The 27,608-nt window shown below is 38.5% G+C and overlaps 1 protein-coding gene across 2 annotated transcripts; it reads left to right on the top strand.

Moving 5' to 3' along the window:
* On the top strand, nucleotides 1–26,966 carry phyh (phytanoyl-CoA 2-hydroxylase). 2 transcript variants are annotated; one of them, XM_040151773.1, is made up of 11 exons: nucleotides 1–76; nucleotides 346–408; nucleotides 20,940–21,033; nucleotides 21,728–21,786; nucleotides 21,943–22,053; nucleotides 22,411–22,579; nucleotides 22,997–23,078; nucleotides 24,090–24,271; nucleotides 24,423–24,572; nucleotides 24,782–24,916; nucleotides 26,027–26,966. In XM_040151773.1, the coding sequence occupies exons 3-11, from the start codon at nucleotides 20,968–20,970 to the stop codon at nucleotides 26,078–26,080; spliced, it is 1,008 nt and encodes a 335-aa protein (XP_040007707.1). In that variant the 5' UTR covers nucleotides 1–76; nucleotides 346–408; nucleotides 20,940–20,967; the 3' UTR covers nucleotides 26,081–26,966. The 2 variants fall into 2 exon arrangements, with proteins under 2 accessions (XP_040007707.1, XP_040007699.1); XM_040151765.1 differs by lacking the exons at nucleotides 1–76; nucleotides 346–408 and having other exon boundaries at nucleotides 20,838–21,033.
* Nucleotides 26,967–27,608: the final 642 nt, after the last annotated feature.

The following is a 27,608-nucleotide window of genomic DNA, read 5'->3' as shown; positions in this document are numbered from 1 at the left end:
GGGCTTTCCACTCTGTTGGCATGTGATTCTTCTTCCTTGCAGGATCAATGACAGTGACAATGAGGCTGTAAACACAGTAAGTACCTAATTATATACTGTCTAATTATATATGTCTAAAATAACACCATGCTTCAGTATGTAGCTGACAACACCTTGGTTTGAATTTCTCCTAATACAGGCAGTACTGTCATGTGCTGTCAGCAATGTTTGTTGTAATGTCTGTTCTGTTTGAATTCCTCTCTGCTGGTGGAGGCAAATTTTCATGTGCCAGCCACATTCATGTTCAAGACAGACTTCCTCTAAATAGATAATGAATCCACTGTCATTTTTCTCCTCTTCTGACAGGATGTCTCATCCAGTTACAGACTGACACATGGATGTACTGGAGAGGGATGTCAGCCAGAAAGGGTATGACTGCACTAACTTGACTTCTATGTTTATTTTTAATGCATGTCTGAATGACTTTTCATGCCATCCCTTTTCTTGTAGTTGCATTACTGTCACTCCTCATATTTGCAGTGGGCCCCTGTTGAGGGCCCCCGTTTTTCTCAGAAACCAACCAGTATTTCTTCACTGTGTTGAATTTCGCAGGTTTGCTGTATGTCCGTTAGTTTTTGATAATCTGATTGAACCCATTTGATTTAACCTTTTAAGATACACTGTTCCACTTGTGGGATGCTTCAGCCTAACTTTAGGTGTGTTTTGGTCTTTACCAGACTCCTCACACAACTATGACAAAGTATACATTGTTTAAAAGATCTATGTCTCCAGCTTCTATCTGTGCAAAGATGTCAGATGAGGTATACTTCAAGGTTGATTGAGGATTCAACCGCATTTCATCCTAACAAAGATAACAAAACTTATTTCCAGCTTGTATCCAGGTTCCTGCTTTTCAAGTGGATAGTATAATAAAATAAAATAATATACAATATAACACATAACTGTCACCCCCCACCGTTGGTTCATCTCACCGCTGCAGCAGTGTCCCAACACCAAAACGTCTTCCCGCAGAAGCTGGTTTCACGTGGTGGTTTAGATGTGTGTTTCTGTTGTCTAGCACCATTTGAAATCAGTGTTCTTGGGGACAGGAGGACAGCTCCAGCAGTGAGTGAGCCTCAAGAGGACATGCACAGAATGGCTCTTCCTCCTCCCTTCTCCTATTCCCATTTCTACATGAAAAGATAACTGATTTTTTCTGGTGCTTAGAGCCTGCTGCGGCATTCTAGCACCATTTGAAATCGGTTATAAAACTGTGGATCAGTGCGTCTGTCTGCAGCAGAACAACCAGAAGAATGTAACTACTGGCTCCTTGTTTTTGACTCAAGCTGGAAGAGATCATTCCAAAGTCTAAAGGACACTCAGATGTTTTTTGTTAACCTCTGCCATAACAACTTGATCTCAATTCTAATCAATCAATTTTACTTGTATTTATTGTAAAAGAGAGTAACAGTGTCATTTAAACTTATAGTTTGTGGTTCATGTTGCTGCAGTTCCTACTGAGGCTGATAGAAGTCACAGGATACTGAACAGTTCTTTAAGGTGAGAGAGCTGTTCGAAGTGAGTGGAAAGACCTTTTTACTAATACATAGAATAAAATACTGCAGAATTTACAGAACAGTGTTTCCGTGCTGTTTTATTTTAATTATTATTTCGCATGAAGCAAGATAATGGAGTCACAACGGAGCCCTGTCCAGCAGAAAAGGAAGTGAAAAAATTTTATTGGGGTTTGAACATTATCACAGAAGATTCTTCATGACAATGAACTCCTGTTGGAGGAGACTACAGATCAGACAAGGACTCCAGTCATCTGTTGATACGTTGTCTGTTGTTAATCCATTAATTAAAGAGGACATTGTTTATTGTGACCATAGATACAATGATACAGTCATAAGCAGAGCAAAGGTTTCCCATAGTGACAGGAAATCCGATAATGTATATGTGTGGTAAATGAAAGTTTGTACAAAATGATATATTTTAGAAAAATATGAAATTACAGCAGGCCTCCCTGGATAGCAGATTATTGGTAATAGTATCTAATACTAATACATATAGCAGCAGCAGCATCAATTTTTAAAGATCATCACAGGAACTGGTAGCTGGCCAGATGGTGAGAACACAAGTCAAAAAAACATGGAAAATCAGGGTCCTAAAAACAGGTGGATGTTGACTGGTACAAATACTGACTGGGCTAATGGGGTAATGGGAACAGGTGGGCGGGGAAGGTAACGTGATAGGGAATGAAGGGAGGGTCTGATGGCATCTGGTGGCCAAGTGTTGAATGGCAGGGAGTGGAAGGTTCATAGAATTTGCTGCTGTTTCATATGCTGTATATTCCCTTTATATTTTTGCAGAACCACACACACCTACTAACCTTATACACCTTCAATATAAGGCAACAATCAAGAAGCAGTTCAAGTGGAAATAACCAAGTCTGTGATATAACCTCTCAAACAGTGACTGTGCCAGTTCTAATCAGATTCCTCTGTAGCATTTCAACTTTCGACATCAGCATAGCTAGTAACTTAGATATATTTATAAGGGCTATACTATTTTATGAATTACATTTCTGACATATACATTTGTTAACAGCTAACTGTTTAGTTATACTGTATATTGGGCTGAAACAGTAATATTCAAAAACTGCCCCAAACTCCCAGACCCTCAAAAGATTTTTAATTTCTTTGTTAATAATTTCCACACCACTCAAATATAAATTAAAATGATAGGGGCCTTAAGGCAACCCTTCTTCCTCTGCATCCTGTCCTTGTAAATAAATTAATTTAGCTTGAACATACATTATGTTTATACAACAATTCCAACAGCTGAGCAAAGAACAAGTTATCCACATTAAGTTGTGCAATCGAACACTTACAAGATTAATATCTGTACATGTAACGAACTGTAACTGTACACATCAGTTAAAAAGGGGATCTGAATTTCATCGCTTTATTGTGCGTGTGGTTTGTACTGTTAGCCAACAGGGAACCAGTGATGTGTCTTCTAATGTAAAATTGAATTGCTAATAGCTGATAAACCTCCAGAATGGTGAGCTGTTTTTTATTGTATATAACACATTTGGAAAGGCAATGTTTCCATTAAACATTGGTCTATTGTGAAATCCCAAATTCATCTTAATGAATAATGGCAGTTTTCGCCATTCTCCAGATCAAATCCTTAATACAACAAAACACAAATGTACACACAAACAGTAAAAAAAAGTAATAACAGATTTGCATTGAGGAGCAATAAAAAATGTTTTTTTGTTTTTGACAAGATTTTTTTTGTTTGGAAGTAGAGAGAGGAGAGACAATGAGGAGGGACTTTTGGAATGTCTGTATTTGGAATGTCTATGGTACAGACCATAGCAGTATTCACTGTACTTTTCTAGTCTCATCAACAGTCAAAAGCTTTTACACTACATGCCACATTCACCCATTCTGACACACATTAATACATCACAATCAGACACACACTGACACATACTGATGGCATAGCCATCAGGGGCAATTTGAGGTTCAGTATCTTGAAGTAAAACTTCATACATTTCAAATTCATTAAATAATTAACTGATATTTTCCACGGCAAAACAAGGACTGATTTGCAGCCAAAGCAGCGTCAAAACAGAGGAAAATTAATTTCTAAAACAGCCTACCAATAATTTATTTCAGACAGCTGAAGAAAGAAGCTTTAAGAAAGGATAATGGCAGATGTTCAGCAGGCAGAGAGGACACAGCAAGGCCATGGTTTCAGGGTTTGGAGTCCATTCTGAGGATGGAGGTAGGAGTAAGTAGACAATCGGGTTTTTTTTTTGATACGTTTTGTTTTAAGGGTTAATGGGTAAAAAAACATTTGGGGACCCCTACTGGGTTTTGGTACTCCACTCAATATTTGATGATAAGGTCCTGGAGGTCTGAACCTTTTGTAGGTTTTCTGTGAGGCCCCCTGATCAGTCCAGTCATGAATGGTGGCATTTTCGTGGTGTCAGTGTTCAAACCCTGTCTGGGGCTGCATTACGTAATTGTCTTTAAAGACAATTTCGTAATAATATTTTGTTAGTAAATTACTTCAATGAACTAGAGATGGGATCACACCAGCCAAAACCCCGGTCAACATATTGAGGGGTCAATATGTTGTCATATTGACCCCTCAATATGGTGATGGGGGTCGTAGCTGCTACTCAGTTTTCATCACGACATTATTACATGAGTACTCAGTAGTCATTACTATGTTATTACATGAGTAACTAGTACTTGAGTCAGACCACACCCATCTTCTAAACTTGGCCTTCATTTTGATCTCAACCACACACCTGTAAAGTTTTGTGACTGTATCTTACACGGTTGTCATTCTACTTTAGTGACAAAATCTGTCCACTGACTGACAGACTCAAAACTACATCTGTAGTTCCAGCTTCAGTAAGTGTCTCTAGGACCACATTTTGCCATGATGACACGCACACAGACTCACAAGGTGAAAACAATACCAGCCACACTGTTATGGCTGGTAATAAAGATTTGATGTCCTGATGCCCAGGTGATTACACTTTAGTTGTCTTCCGTGAGACTAAACATTACATGTTTATCTCTAATGGTTATGGAGATACATGTGTTCAAAAAAACAGTACATAACACTTACAGAATGTGGCTATAAATTATAGCAAATCTCTGATATAGTTAATAATACAAATGTACACATTCAAACAGTAAGAAAAGTAATACAGTATTGGCATTGTAGCATTTTAGGAGCAAAGATGTTTGTTTTGACAAGAGTTTCTTTGTTTGGCGAAGAGTAGAGGAGAGAGACAATGAGGAGGGGGACTTTTGGAATGTCTGCATTTGGAATGTCTATGGTACAGACCATAGCAGTATTCACTGTACTTTTCTAGTCTCATCAACAGTCAAAGCGCTTTACACTACATGCCACATTCACCCATTCTGACACACATTAATACATCACAATCAGACACACACTGACACATACTGATGGCATAGCCATCAGGGGCAATTTGAGGTTCAGTATCTTGCCCAAGGACACGTCAACATGTGGACTGGAGGAGCCGGGATTGAACCACTGACCTTTCAGTTAGTGGACAAATCACTCCACCTCATGAGCCAGTTCGTCCACTGGGGAAGCGTCCTAAGTGAAGGATGTGTGGCTGAGAAGTTAGGTGTTCAGACACACAGTAGTTAAGGACAGTTCCCTCCTTGGTTCTGTCTACAGTACTCCACCCTTCTGTATAAAGTTCCATGTTGATTGAAGGAATAGTTCTAAAGGTGAAATAATGGGCACAGAAGGGCAGCAACAACATAATTATAAATTTGAGGATTATTTTTAATACTTGCATGAAAATCCTTTGCAGTCAATGACTGCCTGAAGCCTGGAACACATGGACATCACCAAATACTGAGTTTCCTCCCTTGAGATGCTTTGCCAGGCCTTTACTACAGCTGCCTTCAGTTGCTGCTTGTTTTGTGGGTCTTTCTGCCCTCAATTTTGTCTTCAGTAAGTGAAAAGCATACTCACTTGGGTTGAGGACTGACTTGGCCATTGAAGAATATTCTATTTCTTTGCCTTGAGAAGCTCTTGGGTTGCTGTTGCAAAATGTTTTCGGTCACTATCCATCTGTGCTTTGAACCACCGTCTTATCAGTTTTGCAGCATTTGGCTGAATCTGAGCAGATAGTTGTGCCCTATACACTTCAGAATTTATCCTGCTACTCCTATCAGCAGTCACATCATTAATAAACATCAGTGACCCAGTTCCACTGGCAGCCATACGTGCCCATACCATAACACTGTTTCCACCATGGTTGACAGATGATGTGGTATGCTTTGGATCATGAGCTTTTCCTTTTTCATGGGCTACATGTTGTGAAGGGGTTTTTCTTCATTAAGGAAAGAATTCTGCGATCATCCACTTTAGTTGTCTTCCAGGCCTTTTGGTGGTGCTGAGCTCACAACTGCATTCCTTCTTTTTAGGAATGTACCCAATTATTGCTTTGGCCACTTCTAGAGTTTCTGCCATCTCTCTGATAGCTTTGTTTCGTTTTTCAGCCTAATGATGGCCTACTTAATTTGCATTGACACCTCTTTGGACTGCATATTGAGAGTTACCATGAACAGCTACCGAACGCAAATTCAACACTTGGAATTTACTCCAGACCTTTTATCTGATTAATTTGTCATGAAATAATGAGGGAACAGGCCACACCTGGCCATGGAACTGATTGTCAGTCAATTGTCCAATTACTTTTGAGCCTCTGAAAATGAAGGAACATGTATAAAAATGGCTGTAATTCCTAAACAGTTAATCAGATATTTTTGTTAAACCACTTGAATTAAAGCCAGGTAGTGTTATCAAGAGAGGGGGACGGAAGTGTGTGGGGGATGTGCGTTATAGTTGTGTAGTGGGTGATGTATGTCATAGGGGCTCTTAAACTGGTCTATCCAACACTTCCGTGAGGGCAGTCCAGTTCTGGCAGTAGGTGCAGGTGTGATTTCAATCAGCGACTCAGTTTTCTGTCCCATACTTCATGCCTACCTCTCTTGCGCCTACCCCTGAATCTTCAGGGGTAGGCGCAAGAGAGGTGCATTTGTCATGGGTACCTTCCACTCCCTTCATTCTGCGGAGGAGTAGGTAAGATACGATGATGGTCAAGCAAAAGCCTAATGGGTTCATCTGGCACAGGATACTGTCAGCTAATTAGATGGCTTATTTCTAGGTAGACCCCCACCTGCTGGGGTCACCCAGATTTAGTCACACCTTCTGAAGCCATCAAGCCTTCCATTGGGTGGACCTTTATTAGGGTATACATTTGGATTAGCATTGAGCATTTACCATTTTGATTTCAACATAAGTATATGGTGTCAGTCCTTGAGACAAACCAGGACCTCCCTGAGGCCTATTGTAACTGTTGAAATGTTCCCCATCTGTCTTCACCTGTCCATCTTCAGTGTTTGCCCAGGCACACGCTAGCCACACCAGGTCCTCATCAAAAATAACAAACTAAAATAATAAAACAAAATAATAAACTGAGCCAGGGTTTATCAAAAATATCACATATTTCACAATATCACAATATTTCCTGTTCCTCCTGCTGTTTCACATTAAGGAACACATTAAAGTCAGGCTTTTATTGGATACATCTGCAGGAAATGTTGAGTTTTATCACCAAGGGATCACCTTGGTAGTGTGACATCACTGTGACATCACCTGTTTACGTCACACAACATAAATCAATTTGAATTTAATTTAAAATTTAAATGTAAAGAGTTGTACTGCAGCTGTTTGAAGTTCTGAGTCCAGAACTCAGAGTCCATCATGATCCGGATCAATGAGTCCTGATCCCACAGATACCACAGATCTGCAGCCTGCAGGGGGCACTGGTAACCCTCAACCACCAAACTGACAGGAAGACAAAATGTTGAGTTCTGGCACAGTATTTAAAAAACTCATCCAATCCAATAGGCAGTACAGATTTTTTATTTTTAAACAAGTCTATCATGTGCAACCTCTTCACAATCACTCCCTTATAAACAAATTCCCCCTTTTGTTGTCCATCCTCCCTGGCTGTTGACTAATTTCTCTGTGATGTACACTGCAATTTTACAGTAGCGCAGGGGAAGGTTTTGTAGTACCTCATTTTAAACATGAAAATTAACACCAGCACTGAACAGTGGCGACGGGTGTCTGTGGCACATCAGGTAAGTTTGTTTGTTTGTTCTTTTTCTTTGTTTTTGTCAGTTTTGTCACCTGTAATCGAAGTGTGACACCAACTACTGGTCGTGGATCATCCAATGCCTGAAATACATTGAAGGCAAGTAAGATGTATCTAATATCTAACACCTAACATGTACTGGCTGATGTTTGTTTTCCACCTGCTGCCTCCAGCTCCGACTAGAGATTTAAAAACAAGAGAGCACAATTCCACTGCTAAGCACACGGATATAGTCACTGGCATCTTTTGGTAAAGCCAGGAACAACTTTTGCAGTTGAGGTAGAATGGTGACTGCAACACTATCTCCCTGGAACTGCAGAGGGATTGCTGGAGAAGAACAAATACATTGGCAGTGAGAAGGCAGAGAGGTCGGTGTGTGGGGGTGCGACAGAGGGTCCAGGCCCATGTTAGCAGGCTACCTCAACCGACAGTGATCCACTGGTGATGGAGAAAAAAGCCGGTGAATGTGTGTGTCTGTAAACGAGATGGTGCAAGAATTACACACTTCAAGAGTCATATTGTTCTGACATGGAATGATGAATCATTGGATTGTCTCAGAGGATGTTTTGAATGTACATCATAGGACATCTTCATAGATACCAGTGAGAATTTGCATGAGTTCAACACCGTCGTAACAGATTATACACTTGTCTGGACAATGTAATACCAACGAAATGTATCAAATAGGAAGGTTAGACTTATTCAGAAGGAAATTAGGCAAAAATTTCCATTAGATGTAAACATTAATATAAGTAGAAGATAGAAAGGAAGATGAGAGAGAACTAAAGGCAGGCATGGAAGGGAGTGTATACAATGATAGAACAGGAAAAGAGGGAATCACTCTTTTAGGACATTCATTACTACTAATTTAATTGAATGAAAGTTCTCACTCCTTTTCTCCTTTCTTTCTCCAGATGCCCCCCATACATAACAATTCACACCTAGGAGGGATTTGGGGGATGGGAATACTCTCTCTCTCTCATTTCACAACTCTACACTCTCCTTGTGAACAGAGATTTCCACTAATTTTACATTCAGTACAAAATCACAAACACACATGAATAAATAAAAATCAATGAAAGATAAAGTCTCGTCTGCACAGACCAGTATGATAAAATAGTCAATGGCCAAAACATATCTATTCATCTGTACTATTTGTAAGTGAAGCTCACTTTTAAACAAGGAAATACCTTTCACACAGAATAAACCTTTTCAAATGGACAGTCAATTTTATTATACACAAATCAGTTGTGCGTATACAAGCAGCACTTAGCAAAGATGGTCACATTTACCCATAGCGTAATCAATACTGTGAAATGAATACACTCACCAATCTTCAAATGGATCCCTATTACTTCAGTACTCTCTTCATCTTAGAGATCAAACCCATTGGGCTATGGCACTCAGACATCCTCACTACTACTTAGCAGAACCACTGTAACTTCAGCAGCTGTTAGCTTTCTCAAGAATATTGTAGTTTTTACATTTTTCATGGGCGTTATACCGTGGTTCATTTAATATTATCCTCATTTTTACATCCAAATAATTTTTCAGCCACACGTCTCCTGTCTGACCTTCAAGGTTTTCTTGAGTTTTGTCTTGCTCACTTGAGGGTGGTGTCGAAAAAGTTGGCTGTTTTTCATCGCTTTATTGTGTACAAAATTATCAGCATTGACATTGTCCTCACTGTCAAGAAACCTTAATGCCTTCAAAAGAGGGCCCCTCTTGTGTATTTCTTCACAAGGACTTCCCCAGTTTGACCGCCACAGTTTTCTGTACTTTTTTCTTGCTAACTTTAGTGTGGGATCAAGGCAGTTTCATGTTTTCCTTCTCACCTTAGAAGAAATGCGAAGGTGTGTTTTTCTTCCCAAGAACTTTAACAATTTGACCTATTTTGTCTTGCTTACTTGAAGGTGGTGTTGAAAAAGGTTTTTTTCGTCACTTCATAGCCTACACGGTGATCAGCTTTTACATTGTTGTCGCTGTCAAGACAGCTTTACGCCTTCATAGAGGACCCCTCTTGTGTAAATCTCTGTGAGGACTTCTCTAGTCTGACCTCAATGTTTTTTTTTAGGTTTGTGTTTGTCAAGTGAGCGATGTGCCAAAACAGATTTCTGTTTCTCCTTGTTTCATTGCATACACAACAATCGGGATTTGCGTTTTTGTCGCTGTCAAGACACCTTAAAGCCTTCAAACAGGGCCCTTCTTGTGGATTTCTTCTCAAGGATTTCTCCAGTCTGACCTCCAACATTTTCTAGCGTTTTGTCTGGCTCACTTGAGGGTGCTGTAAAGAGAGTTTCCTGTTTTTCCTTGCTTTACTGTGTACACAGTGATGGGCATTTACATTGTTGTCGCTGTCAAGACAACTTCACAACTTGGAAGAGGGCCCCTCTTTCGGATTTCTTCCCAAGTACTTCTCCAGTCTGACCCCCACTATTTTCTGGAGTTTTGGCTTGCTCACTTGAGCTTTGTGTTGGAACAATTTCCTGTTGTTCCACACTTTATTGCGTACAAAGTGAACGGCATTTGCGTTGTAGTTGCTGTCAAAGCAACTTCATGCCTTGGGAGAGGGCCCGTCTTATGTATTTCATGGTATTCCAAGGTTTTCTGGATTTTTGTCTTTCTCACTTGAGGGTGGTGTCAAAACAGTTTCCTATTTCTCCTTGCCTTCTTACCTACACAGACATCGGCATTTGCTTTTCCGCTACTGTGAAGACGCCTTCACGCCATGGAAGAGGGCCCCTCTTATATATTTTTTTTCCCAAGGACTCCAGTCTGACCTCCAAGGTTTTCTTGAGTTATATTTTGCTTGCTTGAGGGTGGTGTCGAAACAATGTCCTACTTTTCCTCGCATGATTGTAATCACATGGATCAGCTTTTGCGTTGTCGTCCCTCTAAAGACACCTTCATGCCATCAAACAGGGCCCCTCAATTGTGTTTCTTCACAAGGACTTTTCCAGTCTGACCTCCAAGGTTTTCTAGAGTTTTGTCTTTTTTTCTTGAGGGTGATGTCCAAAAAGATTCCTGATTTTCCTCACTTTATGTCATACACATTTATCTGTATTTGAATGGCCTCACTGTCAAAACGCCTTCACATCTTGGAAGAGGCATGAACATGTGTCTTTCTTCCCAAGAACTTGTCCAGTCTGATCTCCAATGTTTTCTGGAATTTTGTTTGGCTCACTTGAGGTTGGTGCCCAAACAGTTTCTGGTTGTTTCTTGCTTTTTTTGGGTACTCAGACATTGCCACTGGCTTTGTCGTCACAAACAAGACACCTTCAGCCTTGGAAAAGGGCCCCACTCTTGTATTTTTTCCCAGGTACTTCTCCAGTCTGACCTTCATGGTTCTCTGGAGTTTTGTCTTGCTCACTTGAGGGTGGTGTCAAAAAAGTTTCCTGATTTTCCTTGCTTTATTGCTTTCGCAGTGATAAGCATTTGTGTTGTCGCCGCGGTCAAGACACCTTCACAGCTTGGAAGAGGCGTGAAGGTGTGTCTATTTTCCCAAGGAATTACCTCTGGACTGACCTCCACATTTTTCTGGAATTATGTCTTGCAAACTTGAGGGTGGTGTCCAGACAGTTTGCTTTCCTTACTCGCTTTATTGTGCAGAAAATAGCCCCCTTCTGCATTGTCGTTGCTGTCAAGACACCTTAACACCCTGGAAGACCACCCCTCTTATGTACTTCTTCCAAAGGACCTCCAGTCTGACCTCCACAGTTTTCTGGAATTTTGTCTTGCTAAATTGAGGGTGGTGTTGACACCGTTTCCTTTTCTTCCTTGCTTTATTGTGGAGAAAGTGATCGTATTTGTGTTGTCGTCGCTGTCAAGACACCTTCATGCCATCAAACAGGGCCCCTCTTTTGTTTTCCGCCACAAGGACTTTTCCAGTCTAACCTCCAACGTTTTCTTGAGTTTTGTTCTGCTCACTTGAAGGTGGTGTTGAAACAATTTCCTGATTGTCCTTGCTTATTGCTTCGCGCCTGGGAAGAGGGCCCGTCATGTTTTTCTGAATTTTGTCTTTCTAACTTTAGGGTGGTGTCGAAACAGTTTCCTTTCCTTCCTTGCTTTATTGTGGAGAAATCATGATTTTGTTGTCATCGCTGTCAAGAAATCTTCATGCCTACAAACAGGGACCATCTCTTGAGGGTTGGTTCAAACAGTTTCCTGTTTTTTCTTGCTTTGTTGGGTACTCAGACATTGCCACTGGCTTTTTTGTTGATGTCAACATCCTCATGCCTTTGAAGAGGGCCCCTTTCGTGTATTTTCTCCCAAGTAGTTTTTTAGTATGATATCCACTTTTTCCTCGAGTTACAGCTTTCTCACTTGAGGGTGGTGTTGATAACAGTTTCCTGTTTTTCCTCGCTTTATTGCATAAACAGTGAGTGGCATTTATGTTGTTGTTGCTATCACGACAACTTCACGCTTTGGAAGAGGGTCCCTCTTGTGTATTTATTCCCAATGAATTCTCTAGTCTAACCTCCAAGGCTATCTGGAGTTTTTTCTTGCTTACTTGAGGGTGAACCAAAAAAACCCAGTTTCTTTTTTTTCCTCACTCTATTCCGTGAACAATGATCAGAATATGCGTTGTTGTCGTTGTCACGAGACCTTCACACCTTCAAAGTGGGCCTCTTCTCTGTATTTCTTCCAAAGGACTCCTCCAGTCTGAACTACACGTTTTTTTTGAGTTTGTTCTTTCTCACTTTTGGGGTGAAAATAGTGTCTTTTTCTTCCTTGCTTTATTGTGGAGAAAGTGATCGTCATTTGTGTTCTCATCGCTGTCAAGACACCTTCACCCCATCAAACTCTTGTGTTGAGTTGCAAGGACTGTTTTCTGGAGTGTTGTCTTGCTCACTTGAAGGTGGTTTCGAAACAGATACCTTTTTTTCCTCGCTTTATTGTGTGCACAGCAAACGTCATTTGCGTTGTTGCTGCTGTCAAAACACCTTGACACCTTGGAGGAGGGCTCATCTTGTGTATTTCTTCCTAAGGACTTCTCCTGTGTGACCTCCAAGGTTTTCTGTAGTTCTGTCTTGCTCACTTGAGGGTGGTATTGAAACAAATGCTTTTGTCACTGTCATGACACCTTCACGCCTCTTCCAAGGTGTGAAGGTTTCATGAAAGGGTATTTCTTGTATTTCTGTATTTCTTCCCAAGGACTTTTGACAAGAATAACAGTGACAATAACAATAACAATGATCCGTCTTCTTTTTAACGAATCTGGCCCAGGTTTCAACTGGAGCTCCACATCTTTGACTAGAATACAGGTAGACATGTCGCTGCGATCACCAACATGATGTGATAGAGATTGTTCGGGTTATATTTTAGAGTGAAAACAAAAGAATGCTCTTTTAAAAATCCAAAGTTATTTATGGATCATACCAGGATCACGTTTATGTGAGTATATGGGGATTAAGCAGACAACTATTTCGTCAGATCTACAGGAATTATTTTACCATGTAAAACAGGCAAATCTAGACTGAATTAAACATAATTTCAGAAATACAGAAAAAAACAAATAAATAGACCGCATTTTTAACTCTTTTCACTGTACAAATGATACTAAGTTGGAGTTAATGGCAGATGGCTGTGGATTAATGTATGACAAACAAAACGGGGCACAATTACGTACAGAAAATGTGATGATCATAAGATCTTCAACATGAATTCAAAGGTGAATTCAACTTGAAAGATCTGCTCTTGGCTTCATGTTTGAGCTGCTGTATTCATAATTTAAACCTCCCGGACAACAATAAGTTTCCCAAAAATGTCACAACATAGAATGTGGCATATGGCAGTTCTGTACTGTGGAACAATCATCTACCTTTACCTGATCTTGTCAATGTCGGGAATTTGTGTGCAGCAATCAATAGTGTAGCCTAAGTCAGGTCACAAAACCGATAACTTTGGCCCTGTTCAGACCAGGCATTAACATGCGCCTCAGATGATCCGACCAAAAGTCGACAGCTCCAAGAATGTCAGTTCACACCTGGCATTAAAACGTGTCTCCACATGCATCTCAAGTGAACACTTGTGATCAGATCTCACCTCCTCACTCTATATGCAGACAAACACATACATCCTATCCGTTTGCAAAGACCATTTCCATTTGTAAAGACCAAATGCACAATTGTTGTTTTCAACCAGCAGGAGGCAGCAATGGACTAGACAATACAATAGACTTGGTCTATTCATTGGCGTGTTTCAGGCAAACCAAATTGCCAAATATGCTTGACCTACTCATCATATATCTCTATGGGCTTTTATAAATTTTCAGACGTAGTGGACAAAGCCAGCTAACACGATTTGTAAGACTTGTAACTGTTTACGAATGAGTATGTACATCACCTTACACAGAGGATGGCAGTTGAGTAGATGGTATTTCATTATGGCCCAGGACACATTTGCATTCACACTCATTAAAGAATGTTGCCATATGCAGCCCAGACCACCTCCGTATATGGTCTTAGTGATCGGATCTCAAATTAATCCTCAATGCATCTTGGGTGCATTCACGCATGTACTTAGAGTTGTCCACTTGTGATCAGATCACCTAAGACTCATATAAATGCCAGGTATGAACAGGGCCTTAGACACGAGTTCACTGTTCATTTCTAGTTTGAAACCAATTGTTGTTTGTGTAATCCATGACCATTTCACAACCTTAAATGCATGCTTAGTATTGTGACCATGATGACGAAGATCCTCTATCCTTAAGGAAGTAATTATTTTAACCCAAACCGTGATTTTTCCCTAAACCTAACCAAGATGTTTTTGTGCCTAAACCTAACCAAACCATGATCATTCCATGACACTTGCTGTTGTAGGGGTGCTATTGCAAGAGATGCTCTTATGGGTCATGGCACGGCACAAACGACTTAAATGGTTGTGCAGGTTGGAGAACTTGTTGATTGTTGTGTCTGTATCTGTCTCAGACAAAATAACATAATGGTTAAAGCTGCATTACTCATTTTCTGGCCACAGATGGAGATAGATAGAAATAAATAAATATAGTTTTTAAAAATAAACACTGAAATCAATACATTAATAAAGTTGGTAATAATAAAAAAATCAGTAATAATAATAATAATAATAATAATAATAATAATAATAAATATATTTGAACTAAAATGGTAAATTACTTATTTTCAATATTAACATCCACTTAATTAAAAACAAACTAGTATTTCAGACAAGTGGAAAGAAACAGATGTATACAAAAAAGGGTCAAGTTCAAGGCGCAACTAACAATTATTTTCATTATTGATTATTCTTATTGTTTTATTGTACGTCACTGTTTTCTGTATCATACTTGTTGTCACTTCAGGTAACATGAACCTTGTTTGTGTTGTAAAGCTTGTTTGAAAACTATGTTTGAAAACACTTAGAAAATGACTTCTATAAATAACTCGTATAAAACCTTGGGTGATCTGGTCACCAGTATATTTCTGATTGAACTTATTAAAACATAGGTGGATCTCTGTCTGACAGTTAGCCAGCTCAGGTGTCATGCATGTTTGTTCCATTTGTTCTTTAAGAGCAATGTAAAGCACAACATGCAGCTTTATTTTGAGCATTTTTTTTAATCTCTTACACTGAAGCACTGGAACAAATCACATTAATTAAGCAGTGACAGAACTAAAGCAGACACTGTCTGATGACAACTGGTGGCATAACTTGTAAAACTCTTCTCTAAACAGACATACAGACATCTACCCATTTTATTCACAATGTTAGCAGTTTGTTTGGACCATGATTACTAATAATCCAAGGTTATACCCACAAGTTTTGTCTCTTGTACCTGTTCAATAGGTATACAATGTACACTCAATTTCAATGTCAGTTCAGCTTTTAGGAGATGCCTTGATCCTATTATAATAGACTGTGTTTTATCAACATGAAGCACCAATTTGTTACTTATTCTACCATGGCATTTTTAAGGCACTTCATTCACGTTGCAGTCTCCTGCAGAGACATGAGTTTGAATCCCACTTCTGACACTATAACTTTTTCAGTGGAACAGCACCTGTACTGTACTTTAAGATTGTAGAGGTAAGACTTGTCTGTCTCTGGTGAAGAACATAGACATTTCATGTTGGCCCATTTCCACAGTTCAGTACTGATTAAATTCACTAGAGAGCAGGTAACATCAGTGTACAGCTGGAAGTCTATTTATTAGTCTATTGTGAATTTACCAAACAGCCTCAACAACATAATAATTTTCATGCATACACGTAGCCCAGTCAAATTTGAGACAACCTGATGACATTATTAACTGGTCAGTAAAGAATAATTTTATATGTTTAAATGCTATCTCTAAAAGCATAATCATATGCATGTATACAGATTAAATTAAAAAAATAAATATACATATGCTTTGAGTAGAACAAAGCATAAACAATAGATATATAAATGTTAGGAGCCCTATATGGAGGACTAAAAATGACTTCTTCATCAATGAGAAATAGGATTTGGGGGATTTGCAGTGAGTGACCTGTTTGTCAGTGACTTGTTAACGTCACCAAATGGAACTCTTGAGCCAAGAGCCTTTGATTTCTTGGACTTTCATTAATTTTTAAAGTGAAAAAGTATAAAAGCTGAAAAGTCTTGACGTTTTAACATGTTCAGAGCTAGAGACATTAGAAAACTTGTCACATATTGCATCCCATTTGAAAAGATACATTTCCATGGAAGGAAACACACCAGTGAATTCTGTATCAGTAAAGTACTTTTGTGATTATGCTGCACTTCTAATCTTTACACCTACTTAATCATTAATCATACTGCAGTGATGCAAATAGAGATTATTATTCATTTGACACGAAAGTTTCCCTTTGAAACTATTGTAAACCACTATTCTGCTTTACAGCTATCATATAACTTTAGATACACTGAATTGTATCATTAACCTTTCGTATGTGTAATATGTTGTTACTATGGTAACAATTGTTTTACATAACAGAACATAACAAATACCCAGGTTGAAATGTGTCTTTCTAAAAGACAAATGGCAGATAAGGGGGAATAACACTTAATACCTCCAGATATTTTTTATTATTTTGGGACACAATTTTAGAAATGCATCACTACTCTTTGACATTCAATTCAATTCAATTTTATTTATAAAGTGCCAAATCATAACAGAGGTTATCTCAGGGAACTTTTCATAAAGAGCAGGTCTACACCGTACTCTTTATAGTTATATAGGAAGAGAACAAAGCCCAATATAGGTACCACATAAAGATGTATAATAATAATGTGACTAATAATAAAAATAGTAATGAATAGAATAGGGCTAATAATAATAATACTAATAAGACCAAATATAACAATAATAATGATTATCATAATGATTGAAGCAGTGGGTGTTGAGCAGGATCATGGGGGCAGTAGGTGGTTTGCAGTCATAGATCCAGACTCTGCAGCACCAGGGGCAGAAATACCTGCAGAAAGTGATAGGAAGAGAGAGGAGAGAGACAGAAAAGCACAAAACTACAGGAGAGAGAAGAAGTCAAGTAAGTAACAAGAATTTATGCCATATGAATGTGTACAGATGGAGAGGGAGAGGAGGAGAGAGGAGCTTGGTGCATCATGGGAAGTACCCCAGTAGTCTAAGCCTATAGCAGCATAACAAGTGGCAGAGAGACATTGAAGTAGTTTGGGATCTTTTGTATGGATTTTATTATAACCTCTGGAATAGGATCGAGGGTGCATGGATTTGTCATTTGTCATATAACATAATAATTATAACAATAGCACTAATAATAAGACTAATAATAATAATAATAATCAGACTAAATATAATAATAATTGAAGCAGTGTGTGTTGAGCAAGATCATGGGGGAGTAGGTTGTTTGCAGTAACAGGTCCAGACTCTGTAGCTCCAGAGGCAGAAATACCTGCACTAAACTATGGGAGAGTGAAGAAGCCAAGCTACTAACAAGCATTGATGGGATGTGAATGCGTATGGATGGAAAGGGAGAGGAGTAGAGAGGGGCTTGGTGCATCATGGTAAGTCCCTGGGCAGTCTAGGCCTATAGCAGCATAACTAGGGGGTGGTTCAAGCCAAGCCTGAGCCAGCCCTAACTGTAAGCTTTATCAAAAAGGAAGGTTTTAAGCCTACTCTTAAATGTGTCTGCTTCGCGGACCCAAACTGGAAGAAGGTTCCACAGTAGAGGAGCCTGACAGAACCACAAATAAGCCTGGATTCTAGGAGCATAGTGATCTACTTGGGTAATAGGGTTAGTTCTTTAAGATATGATGGTGCCTGACCATTAAGGGCTTTGTAGGTGAGGAAGAGGATATTAAAATTTTATTCTGGATTTCACAGGGAGCCAATGCAGAGAAACCGTGTTTGCTTCTCTGCATTGGCTCCCCGTAAAAGGAGAGATATGATCTCTCTTACTAGTTCCTATCAGCGCCCATGCTGCAGCATTCTGGATCAGCTGGAGAGTATTTAGAGATTTGTTGGGACAGCCTGATATTAAGGAATTGCAATAATCCAGCCTAGAAGTAACAAAAGCATGGACAAGTTTTTCTGTGTCTTTTTGAGACAGCATGTTCCTAATTTTTACAATGTTAAGTAGGTGAAAAATGGCAGTCCTTGAAGTTTGTTATATGTGGGAGTTAAAGAACATATCCTGATCAAATAAAACTCCAAGACTCCTAACGGTGGTGCTGGAGGCCAGGGTAATGACATCTAGAGTAAGTATATCACTAGATAATGTGTTTCTGAGGTGTCACGGGCCAAATGCAGCACCAAGATCTCACAAGACCGGTACAGAGACAAGTCCTTTGTGTGGTGCAATTAGAGGATCATTTGTAACTTTCACCAGTGCTCTCTGTGCTATTTTGCACTCTAAATCCTGACTGAAAATCCTAAAATAAACTATTATTATGTAAAAAGTCACATAACTGGTTGGCAACAGCTTTCGCAAGGATCTTAGAGAGAAAGGGAAGATTATATATAGGTCTATAGTTGGCTAAAATACCTGGATCAAGAGTAGGCTTTTTAAGAAGAGTTTTAATTACAGCTATTTTAAAGGATTGCAGTACATAGTCTGTTAATAAAGACAGATTAACTATATCTAATAAAGAGGTGTTAACTAAGGGTAAAACTTCCTTAAGCAATCTAGTTAGTTTAGATGAAGACACTCTTGAAATTAGTTGGTGAAGGTCGATGGGAGAAAAGCTTTCTTAGTATATATCAGGTTTTACAGCTGTTTGTAAGGTTCCTGTGCTTGAAGATAAATCGGTGCTGGTTGAAGGCAGGAGGTAGTGAATTTTGTATCCAGTAGTTAGAATTTTATAATTAAAGAAGCTCACGAAATCGCACTACTGAGAGCTATGGGAATACATGGATCAATAGAGCTATGACTCTCTGTCGGCCTGGCTGCATTGCTGAAAAGAAACCTAGGGTTGTTTTTATTTTCCTGTATTAAAGATGAGTTATAGGCTGCTTTGGCATTGCAGAGGTTCTTTCTATATGTTTTAAGACTATCATGCTAGGCTAAGCGGGATTCCTACAATTTGGTAGAACACCATATCCTTTCAAGTTTTCGTGTACTATGCTTTAATATGTGGGTTTGGGAGTTAGACCATGGAGCTAGCATCCTTTGTTTTATTATCTTCTTTTTTAGAGGGGCAATAGAGTCGAGTGTCATTTACATTTAGCCTGCAGCACTATCACCAGATGATCAATTTGAGAGGGACTAAAGTTAGCATATGAGTTTTCTGTTATATTGTAATATGGCAGTGAATTAATGCTGATGGAATCACTTCCTTAAATTTAGCTACAGCAATATCAGATAGACATCTAGAAAAGACATTTTTACCTAATGGTGTGTAGTCCAGTAACAAGAATTCAAGTTACCAAACAATGGTCCGATAAAAGAGGATTCTGTGGAACTATTAAATGTTCAATTTCAATGCCATAAGTGAGAACAAGGTCAACGTTGTGGTTAAAGCTACAGTGAGTTGTTTTATTTACATTCTGAGCAAAGACAATTGAATCTAATAAACAGATAAATGCAGTGTTAGGGCTAACATTATAAACTTCCACATGAATATTGAAATCACTTACTATAATTACTTTATCTGTACTAAGGACTAAACTTGGTAAAAACTCTGAGAATTCAGATAAAAAAATTCAGAGTACGGCCCAGGAGCCTGGTGCACCATAACAAGTAGATCAGGCTTTAAAGTTTTCCAAGTTGGATGTGTAAGACTAAGAACCAGGCTTTAAAATTAGTTATAATTGAGTGTAGGTTTAGGGTTGATTATTAGGCTTTTTTGAAAATGGCTGCAACTCCACCTCCTAGGCCGATGCCTCAAGGAATGTTAGTATTAATATGACTGGGGGAGTGGATTCATTTAGGCTAACATATTCATCATGTCACAGCTAGGCTTCAGTGAGACTAAATATATCAGTATAATGATCTGATATTAGATTGTTTACTAATACATCTTCGGATTGATAATCCGGCTCCCAGTAAAAACCTCATGAATTTCTTGATCATAAGTTATCAGAGAAACAAGCTGAGCAAATGTTATCGGTAGCTCGGCTCGCAGCCCCTCCGGGATGATTTTTAACGTGACACTTTTAGTGTTATTACCGATTTTAATCAACCGGTCTGTTTATATGGAAAGGGGGAGACCTCTGTGGATAATTTGGTTTCCGGTAAAAGAAAAAAAAAAAAAAAACCTCCAGAACGATTAACACTGAAGGAATACTAACTGGGAGAAGCTAACTGCAACGAAGGCAATGGTGGTGAACACAACAACTCCCATGATCCCAGGCTACTTCTCGACGTCACCAAACTCTTTTGTTATTGTTTTGATTGAGAGACCCGTAGACAGCAAATTACATATTGTGCGATTAACTAAGCAGCATCCACGGAAAATATACATTCAGTTGTTTACTGGTGTTTGCTGCCCCTTAGTGGACGTTATCAGTAAAAAAATTGTGGAAACTGACAAGCAAAAGCCAAATATGAAACGCAGTTTTTTTTTAACCAGCTGGTCTGTGTAACAACACAGCGGGCACATTGTATGTCGAACAGATACCCAAACACCTTACTACGACAGTGTCACTAGTTTTTCCTCAGAATAGTCAGGTTGTGCGGACCTGTATGAAATGCAGCTGACATTAGTGACATAAGTGGGTGTATCTGTGGTCGTCACTCTGCCCTTTACCCTAGTCACACCCGCTTCCCTTGGTTTACAGGGTTCACATCGGGACTGCAATCTGAAAGATGTTTCGTGCTGCGGAAAGACTCAAACTGTTGATCAGTCATCTTGATCGGTCACCGGCAGCGATCGTATCCTTAAATTATTCCATGATCGACTGTAGCAATGGAGCTTCACAGAGCGGAATAAGCAGCCCTGCTAGCAGATAGCGACACCCCGAGCGGTGCGCAGTTCCTGGCAGCAGGCCACCTGGAACATGGTACCAGCAACACAGTTGTTTCCAAGAGGCAAGGTTTCGGTAGCAGTTTGTAGTTAGGTAGGCACGTAACGCTAAAGGTCTAAGGTTGAGCATTTTAAGAGTTTTTACAAAACGGTAAATATTTTTAAAGCAGTACGTGAGAGCTAAGAAATTGTCTTATTTTTCTATTTACATCTCTTTGGTGGAGACGTTAGTTTAAAATAGCTAGAAGGTTTTTCATGCCGTCCCCAAGCGATTTCAGTTGCATTATCACGCAGCAGTGATGCAGCTTTTCATATAAAAGAAAAGATAACAGACAGAAAATTATCAAAGATTTCTACATTATCTTTATGTCTCTGCAGGCTGATGTTGCTTCTGCATTGACACGAACTGACCTGGATGACCACAAGAAACAACAAACCAGCATTTTCATATATTTTAGAAGATGACCAACATTGTAGAAGTGTAGATACCCGGTTGGATTTGAGAGAAAACTGTGGGAGTCAAATCTGGAAATAGACCAGAAATCTCTCTCGCTGAGACATAGTTAATGTTGCTTCGTTTCCTCCTTAACTGGTTCTCCTCAGAGAGCTGCACCGACCTCTGCTCAAACCTTCACCTACAGCAGTCACCCACAGACATTCAGGTAGAGACCCACCTGTAAATCTAACGCAAAATATTTTAACGCAAAATCAACCACTGTCAATCGTTTCTCTTTCGACCAAAGAGTCTGCTGAAGCTTTTCATTCCAACTAAACCAACAGATAATAAACTACGGTAAATTGTTTTGTTTTTTTGGCAGATACACTTTTGATACTGACCTGTTGACCACAGAACAGCGACTCTTTTATGAGGAAAATGGCTTCATTCTCATCAAGAATCTGGTGTCTAAGGAGGACATCGACAAGTTCAGGTGACGATCACGAACTAGGGCAACTGCAGAGAAAATGATACTGTACACCCAGTTCCTAAGCATAAAGTATTAACATTAGTAACTGTAATACAGCAACCTTTGATAAGGACTACCATGAACCAATTATTGAGAACAACAGACTCACTAAACTATAAGTGCGTCTGAGGAGACTACAGGAAAGTAAGGGATATTCAGTAGTTAAAGAAAAAATCAACTTTTTAATGTTAGATAATCATAAATTTGTATTAAAATACTCATGAAAAGTAAATCTATAACTCCAAAATGAAAAAATGAATTCTTTTAAAGGCCTTCAGCTGTACTGTTAAGTGCTAAACAGGATTTATGTGCGTTATTCAGGAAAGAGTTTGAACGGATCTGTCGACAGGAAGTGAAAGTTCCCGGTCTGGTGGTGATGAGAGATGTGGCAAATGTTAGGTCAGAGTTCGATCCGGATCAGAAAGCTTTCTCCAAGCTCCAGGACTTCCAGGAAGATCCTGAACTGTTCCAGTACTGCACCTTACCACAGGTACAACACGCACATACAGTAAATCAAACCTGCCCCCTTTTTTTAACCTGTTGGCTTAATTATTTTTTTCAACTCTTCTGTCAATTAAAACTTGAAGGTGCAGTATGTCACATTTTAAACACCTGTACATTATTTTCCAATTAACTGTGATACACTTGTTTTTAAAGCCACTATGTGTAGACATTGGTACCCACCACCAGTGGTAATATCCCAAAAAAAAAAAAAAAAAAAACACATATCCAACCGAAGGACATTTTTGATGATCAGGCAAGGGACAACATACAGTTTTTTATTGGATTTGTGTATATTTTCCAGGTATAAAAGTTATGAAGACAGATTAGTTTTTAATTGAAAATTATTTGAAATAATTAAAACCCAGACACTGATTAACAAAAACTTGTACCTTTTTAATGACAGATCCTAAAGTATGTGGAGTGTTTCACTGGACCAAACATCATGGCCATGCACACCATGCTTATCAATAAACCTCCTGACGCAGGTATGGGGTGAGGAAATAACAATTAATTGGCAAATATTTTGATTATGGACCAATAATTTTTTTGTTTGGGGGTTTTTTTTGTGTTTTTTTTCCAATTGTGGGGATTTGTTGTTCTCTCCATTTTGCTGTATATCATTATAAACTGAATGTCTGTGGGTTTTTGACTGTTGTTCAGACAAAACAGAAGTAGAGGAAGAAGTCATGTTCAGGTCAGGACTTTAGGAAATTGTGATTCTGAGAAACTGTGATTTCTCACTATTTTCTGGCATTTAATAGACCAAACAAGTATTCGGTTAGTTGGGAAAAAAAATGCTAGATGAATCGATAATGAAAATAAAATAATTTTTAGCCCTAAATGATATTTACAGTGTGATAAAATGCTTCTTATTTGTCTGGAAAGCAAGTGGAACCTCAGAAATCCCATTGGACCTCAATTTGGGAACTACTGTATTAGGGGATACCTTTTTCAATTTAAACTTCATCCAGCCTCATCTTAATGTTATAAATCCTCATTTAGGTTAAGGGTACTGTTTGAAGTTTTCTTGTAAAAAAACAGTTATGTTTATATTTTTCAATTCTGCATTGTTTACTAGCTAGCAGTCAATGGCTTTGTCGTTACGTTTCTTTGAATGTTACCACCACCAACTCTCAATCATCAGCATTAAACCAGTGGCAGGACAGTGTACTGTATCGCCCAAATCCTTGTGCACATGCATGTCATAAAACAACACAGTCCATTCATAAAAACATTGCTACATGGTGCTATTTGTTGTCAAAAACTCCAGAGGGTATCTTTATGTCTGAATTTTGAGGGGAAATAAATTAGTCACATTTCTTCTGCCACATGGCATAAAAATGATAACCCTTTTGATGTTAAATATCGTATTTACCCGAATCATTAATGTAACAAAAACAAGATAAAGATAACCCCAAAATTGAAACATGAAACAAAAGAGGACAATTTTTTATCTTTAGTGTCTTTAAACCAGGTTTGGGTGTTATGTGTTTCAGGTAAGAAGACGTCTCGTCACCCACTGCATCAGGATCTGCATTACTTCCCGTTCCGACCAGCCGACTGGATTGTCTGCTCTTGGACAGCAATGGAGAAGGCGGATAGGCAGAACGGCTGTCTGGTCGTCCTGCCGGGAACACACATCGGCACGCTGCAGGAGCACGACTATCCCAAGTGGGAGGTACACAAACACACCCAGACACACACAAAAAAACACACACACACACACACACGCACACAAAAAACACTGCTAGAAGCATGATCACACTTGCAAGGAGGTACACACGCACACACATATGCATACAGTATCTCAGCACTGTATGTGTACTCAGGGTGGGGTGAACAAGATGTACCACGGAGTGCGAGGCTATGACCCACAGCACCCCAGGGTGCACCTGGAGATGCAGAGGGGTGACACTGTCTTCTTCCACCCGCTGCTCATCCATGGCTCTGGCATGAATCAGACGCAGGGTTTCCGCAAGGTAATACACTATCCATAATGCACCTGGTGGTTTAGCATTTCCCAGCCCTAACACCCTACAAAATTTAAAAATTGCTGGGTTTTTATGCTATTATGAATGTGAATTACACACAGAAAATCATATTAATAGATGTAATGAAAACACGTGATTGAAAAATATTATTATAAAATTAAAAGCAATTGTGTGTGATCACATGTGCGTGTTTCCAGGCCATCTCCTGCCACTACGCCAGCGCTGACTGTTATTACATCGATGTAAAGGGAACCACACAGGAAAACATAGAGAAAGAGGTGAAGGAGATTGCAGCTAGGAAGTATGCTGTGGGCGACGAAATTACTTTGAAGGTCAGACATTTACATTCACATTACATTCAACGACATTAAACACTTCCTATTACAGAAGACGACACAATATAACATGCAAAAGGCTTGAAAGTGTTCAATACAGTTTGACTACCTTTGGATTTTGAGATATTTTATACTGTTTGCACACAATCCTATATGATTGCATGACTTTAGTCAGAAAAAAACAGGTGAACTGATATATGAGAATGGAAACAGTGTGTACAGTTGATATTTGGTTTTATAGTTTCAAAATGTGCCTATCCCTGCAAGCATACACTTTAAAGCTTGGTGCAATGAGAGTGCAGTGATTACAGTGATTCTAACAAATTTTCCCCAGGGAGAATCTAGAATCAGAACATATTATAGCATATGTGTGATTTTTATTGACACCACAATTAACTCCCTAAACACTGAAGGTGGAGCAGTACTGTCACTGTGAATTGGAAGTTATTGTTGCATCAATAAAACCCTACACTGAAACACTTGTGAGCAATAATAAGAAAAAAAGAAGATATTAAGGGGGCCCTCCCATCAATTTAACATATAAAGTTCAGTTTACTCATCACATGAAGTCCTTCTCAGCCTGTGATTATATACTATCTTCACTGGCTGTGGAGGAAGTTTTCCAAAGTTGGAAAAAATAACCACAGAGGGTATTCGATAGAATTATAGGAAATGTAGTAATGTTTTTTTTTTTTTTTTAATTGATCCATACTAGAGACTAAGAGTCAGGATATCATGGCCTCTGCTGCTTCAGTTTTGTCTCTTAAAAGTCCCCAGCTTTATGGAATTGATATACTAAATTACATCTTTAATGTAAACTTGCATGGAAAATTTATTGTTAAAATAGGTCAAGTCAAAGTCCTATATACATATAATACATATGACAGGCAGTACAATAAATACCTTGTTAATAAAAAATAAAAAAACTAAATCTATATTTCAGCTGACTACTGGAAAACTCTGGGAAATACTGGTAATGTATATTAATAGATAAAAAGTTAAAGAAAATCCAAGTTCTCAGTTTTTATGATTGCCACTGCAGACAAGAAGAACACTTTTTCTTTTTTTCTTTTTTGGTGAACCTAACATTTAACTCTTTCTGTACAGGATATTTGGGCTGTCCGAGGCCGTCTGGTGCAGGGAGAGAGGGTCTCACTGTGAGGACACCACAGACATGCTTCAAAAGACAGCTACATGACTGCAGGGTGGCCAATCACTTAGCTGAAATGAGTACAGATTAATATAGTGATTGGATAAGAAGCAACAGGGCATGATCACACTGGCACAGGAAGTGCTCGAGGCTTCCTTTTAGTTAAAGCGGATTAATTTTTCTTGTGGTACAATCCTAATTTCTTTTAGCAGAGGAGAAATTGAATTTTTAGATTACTCACTGTACAAGTAATTTTGCTCATAACAGTTTGGACGTTTGTTTTGGAAATGTGATGTAGAGCACGTTGTTCTAACAGAGAACATAAAGACGGGATAATATGCAAATAAAAAAGGTCAGTTATCTCATAAACAAATCGCTACATAGTGCTTAGGAAAAGAAAGCATCTGACATTCTGTCAACATCCTGCTACTTGTTTTACAGCACAAAAAGAAGCTAAAATAGCACTTAAAAAAAACAATGGAACAGTGTGAATGCATCTTGAAATGTCTATCAAGCTGTTTAATTAACCAAACCCTTAATGGAAAGGGATGTTAAATGCGCCAATAGACAAGCTTGAAAAAGACGTAGCATGGGGATTAGAAAAAATTAGAATTATTATACAGTGAAAGAGACAGAGAGGCAGAGTGAAGTTGACAGGGAAACATAAAGGAGTGACACTGTGATAAAAACGATATTTAAGTAGAAATGTGTAAATAATCTAGGATGAATATAGCGCTTAATCAACACACAGAGGTCTTAATCTTATATTGTTTTATCACACAGTCACAGACACAAGAATATTAAAACAGTGACACATTTATAATGAGTGAATGGATTTTGTTCTTCTTTTTAGGATCATGCTATGATAAATGTAATGTTCTAATAAAATTAATAATAAAAATCAGTATAATAATAGATATATGAGACTTTGTTTTCCTTTCCTCTAAAGCTTCGGACACAACTGCCCCTTTGACCTGTAATGTGATTTTAGTTTAGTGTTATTTAATAACTGTCAGTTATGTCATAAGATTTTAAATGATAAAGTCTAAAACCCAATTCTACAATTCAGTGCCAATAATTTCATACAATCATGTCTTACATACAATAATGTAATTCATGACCTAAGTTTATACAGTGGCAAGAAAGTATATGAACCCTTTGGAATTACTTGGCTTTCTGCATTAATTGGTTAAATGTGTGTGTGTGTGTGTGTGTGTGTGTGTGTGTGTGTGTGTGTGTGTGTGTGTGTGTGTGTGTGTGTGTGTGTGTGCATATATGAATATACACACATATATATGAATATATATATGTAAATATATATGTAAATATATATATGTATGTAAATATATATGTATGTAAATATATATATATATGTAAATATATATATATGTGTATATATGTAAATATATATATATATATGTAAATATATATATGTGAATATACACATATATGTATATATATGTAAATATATATATATATATATATATGTATATATGTATATGTGAATATACACATATATATATATATATGTATGTATAT

This window comes from Xiphias gladius, chromosome 2 (assembly GCF_016859285.1).
Source record: "Xiphias gladius isolate SHS-SW01 ecotype Sanya breed wild chromosome 2, ASM1685928v1, whole genome shotgun sequence".
Classification (NCBI taxonomy): Eukaryota; Metazoa; Chordata; class Actinopteri; order Istiophoriformes; family Xiphiidae; genus Xiphias; species Xiphias gladius.
This window is presented reverse-complemented; position numbering and strand designations above follow the sequence as displayed.

What these genes read in the sequence shown, in the direction of transcription:
- phyh (XM_040151773.1), top strand. Translation starts at nt 20,968, where the DNA reads ATGTTTCGTGCTGCGGAAAGACTCAAACTGTTGATCAGTCATCTTGAT. An exon ending in ACGACTATCCCAAGTGGGAG is followed by an intron (nt 24,272 to 24,422) that starts GTACACAAACAC and finishes ATGTGTACTCAG; the next exon opens with GGTGGGGTGAACAAGATGTA. An exon ending in AGACGCAGGGTTTCCGCAAG is followed by an intron (nt 24,573 to 24,781) that starts GTAATACACTAT and finishes GCGTGTTTCCAG; the next exon opens with GCCATCTCCTGCCACTACGC.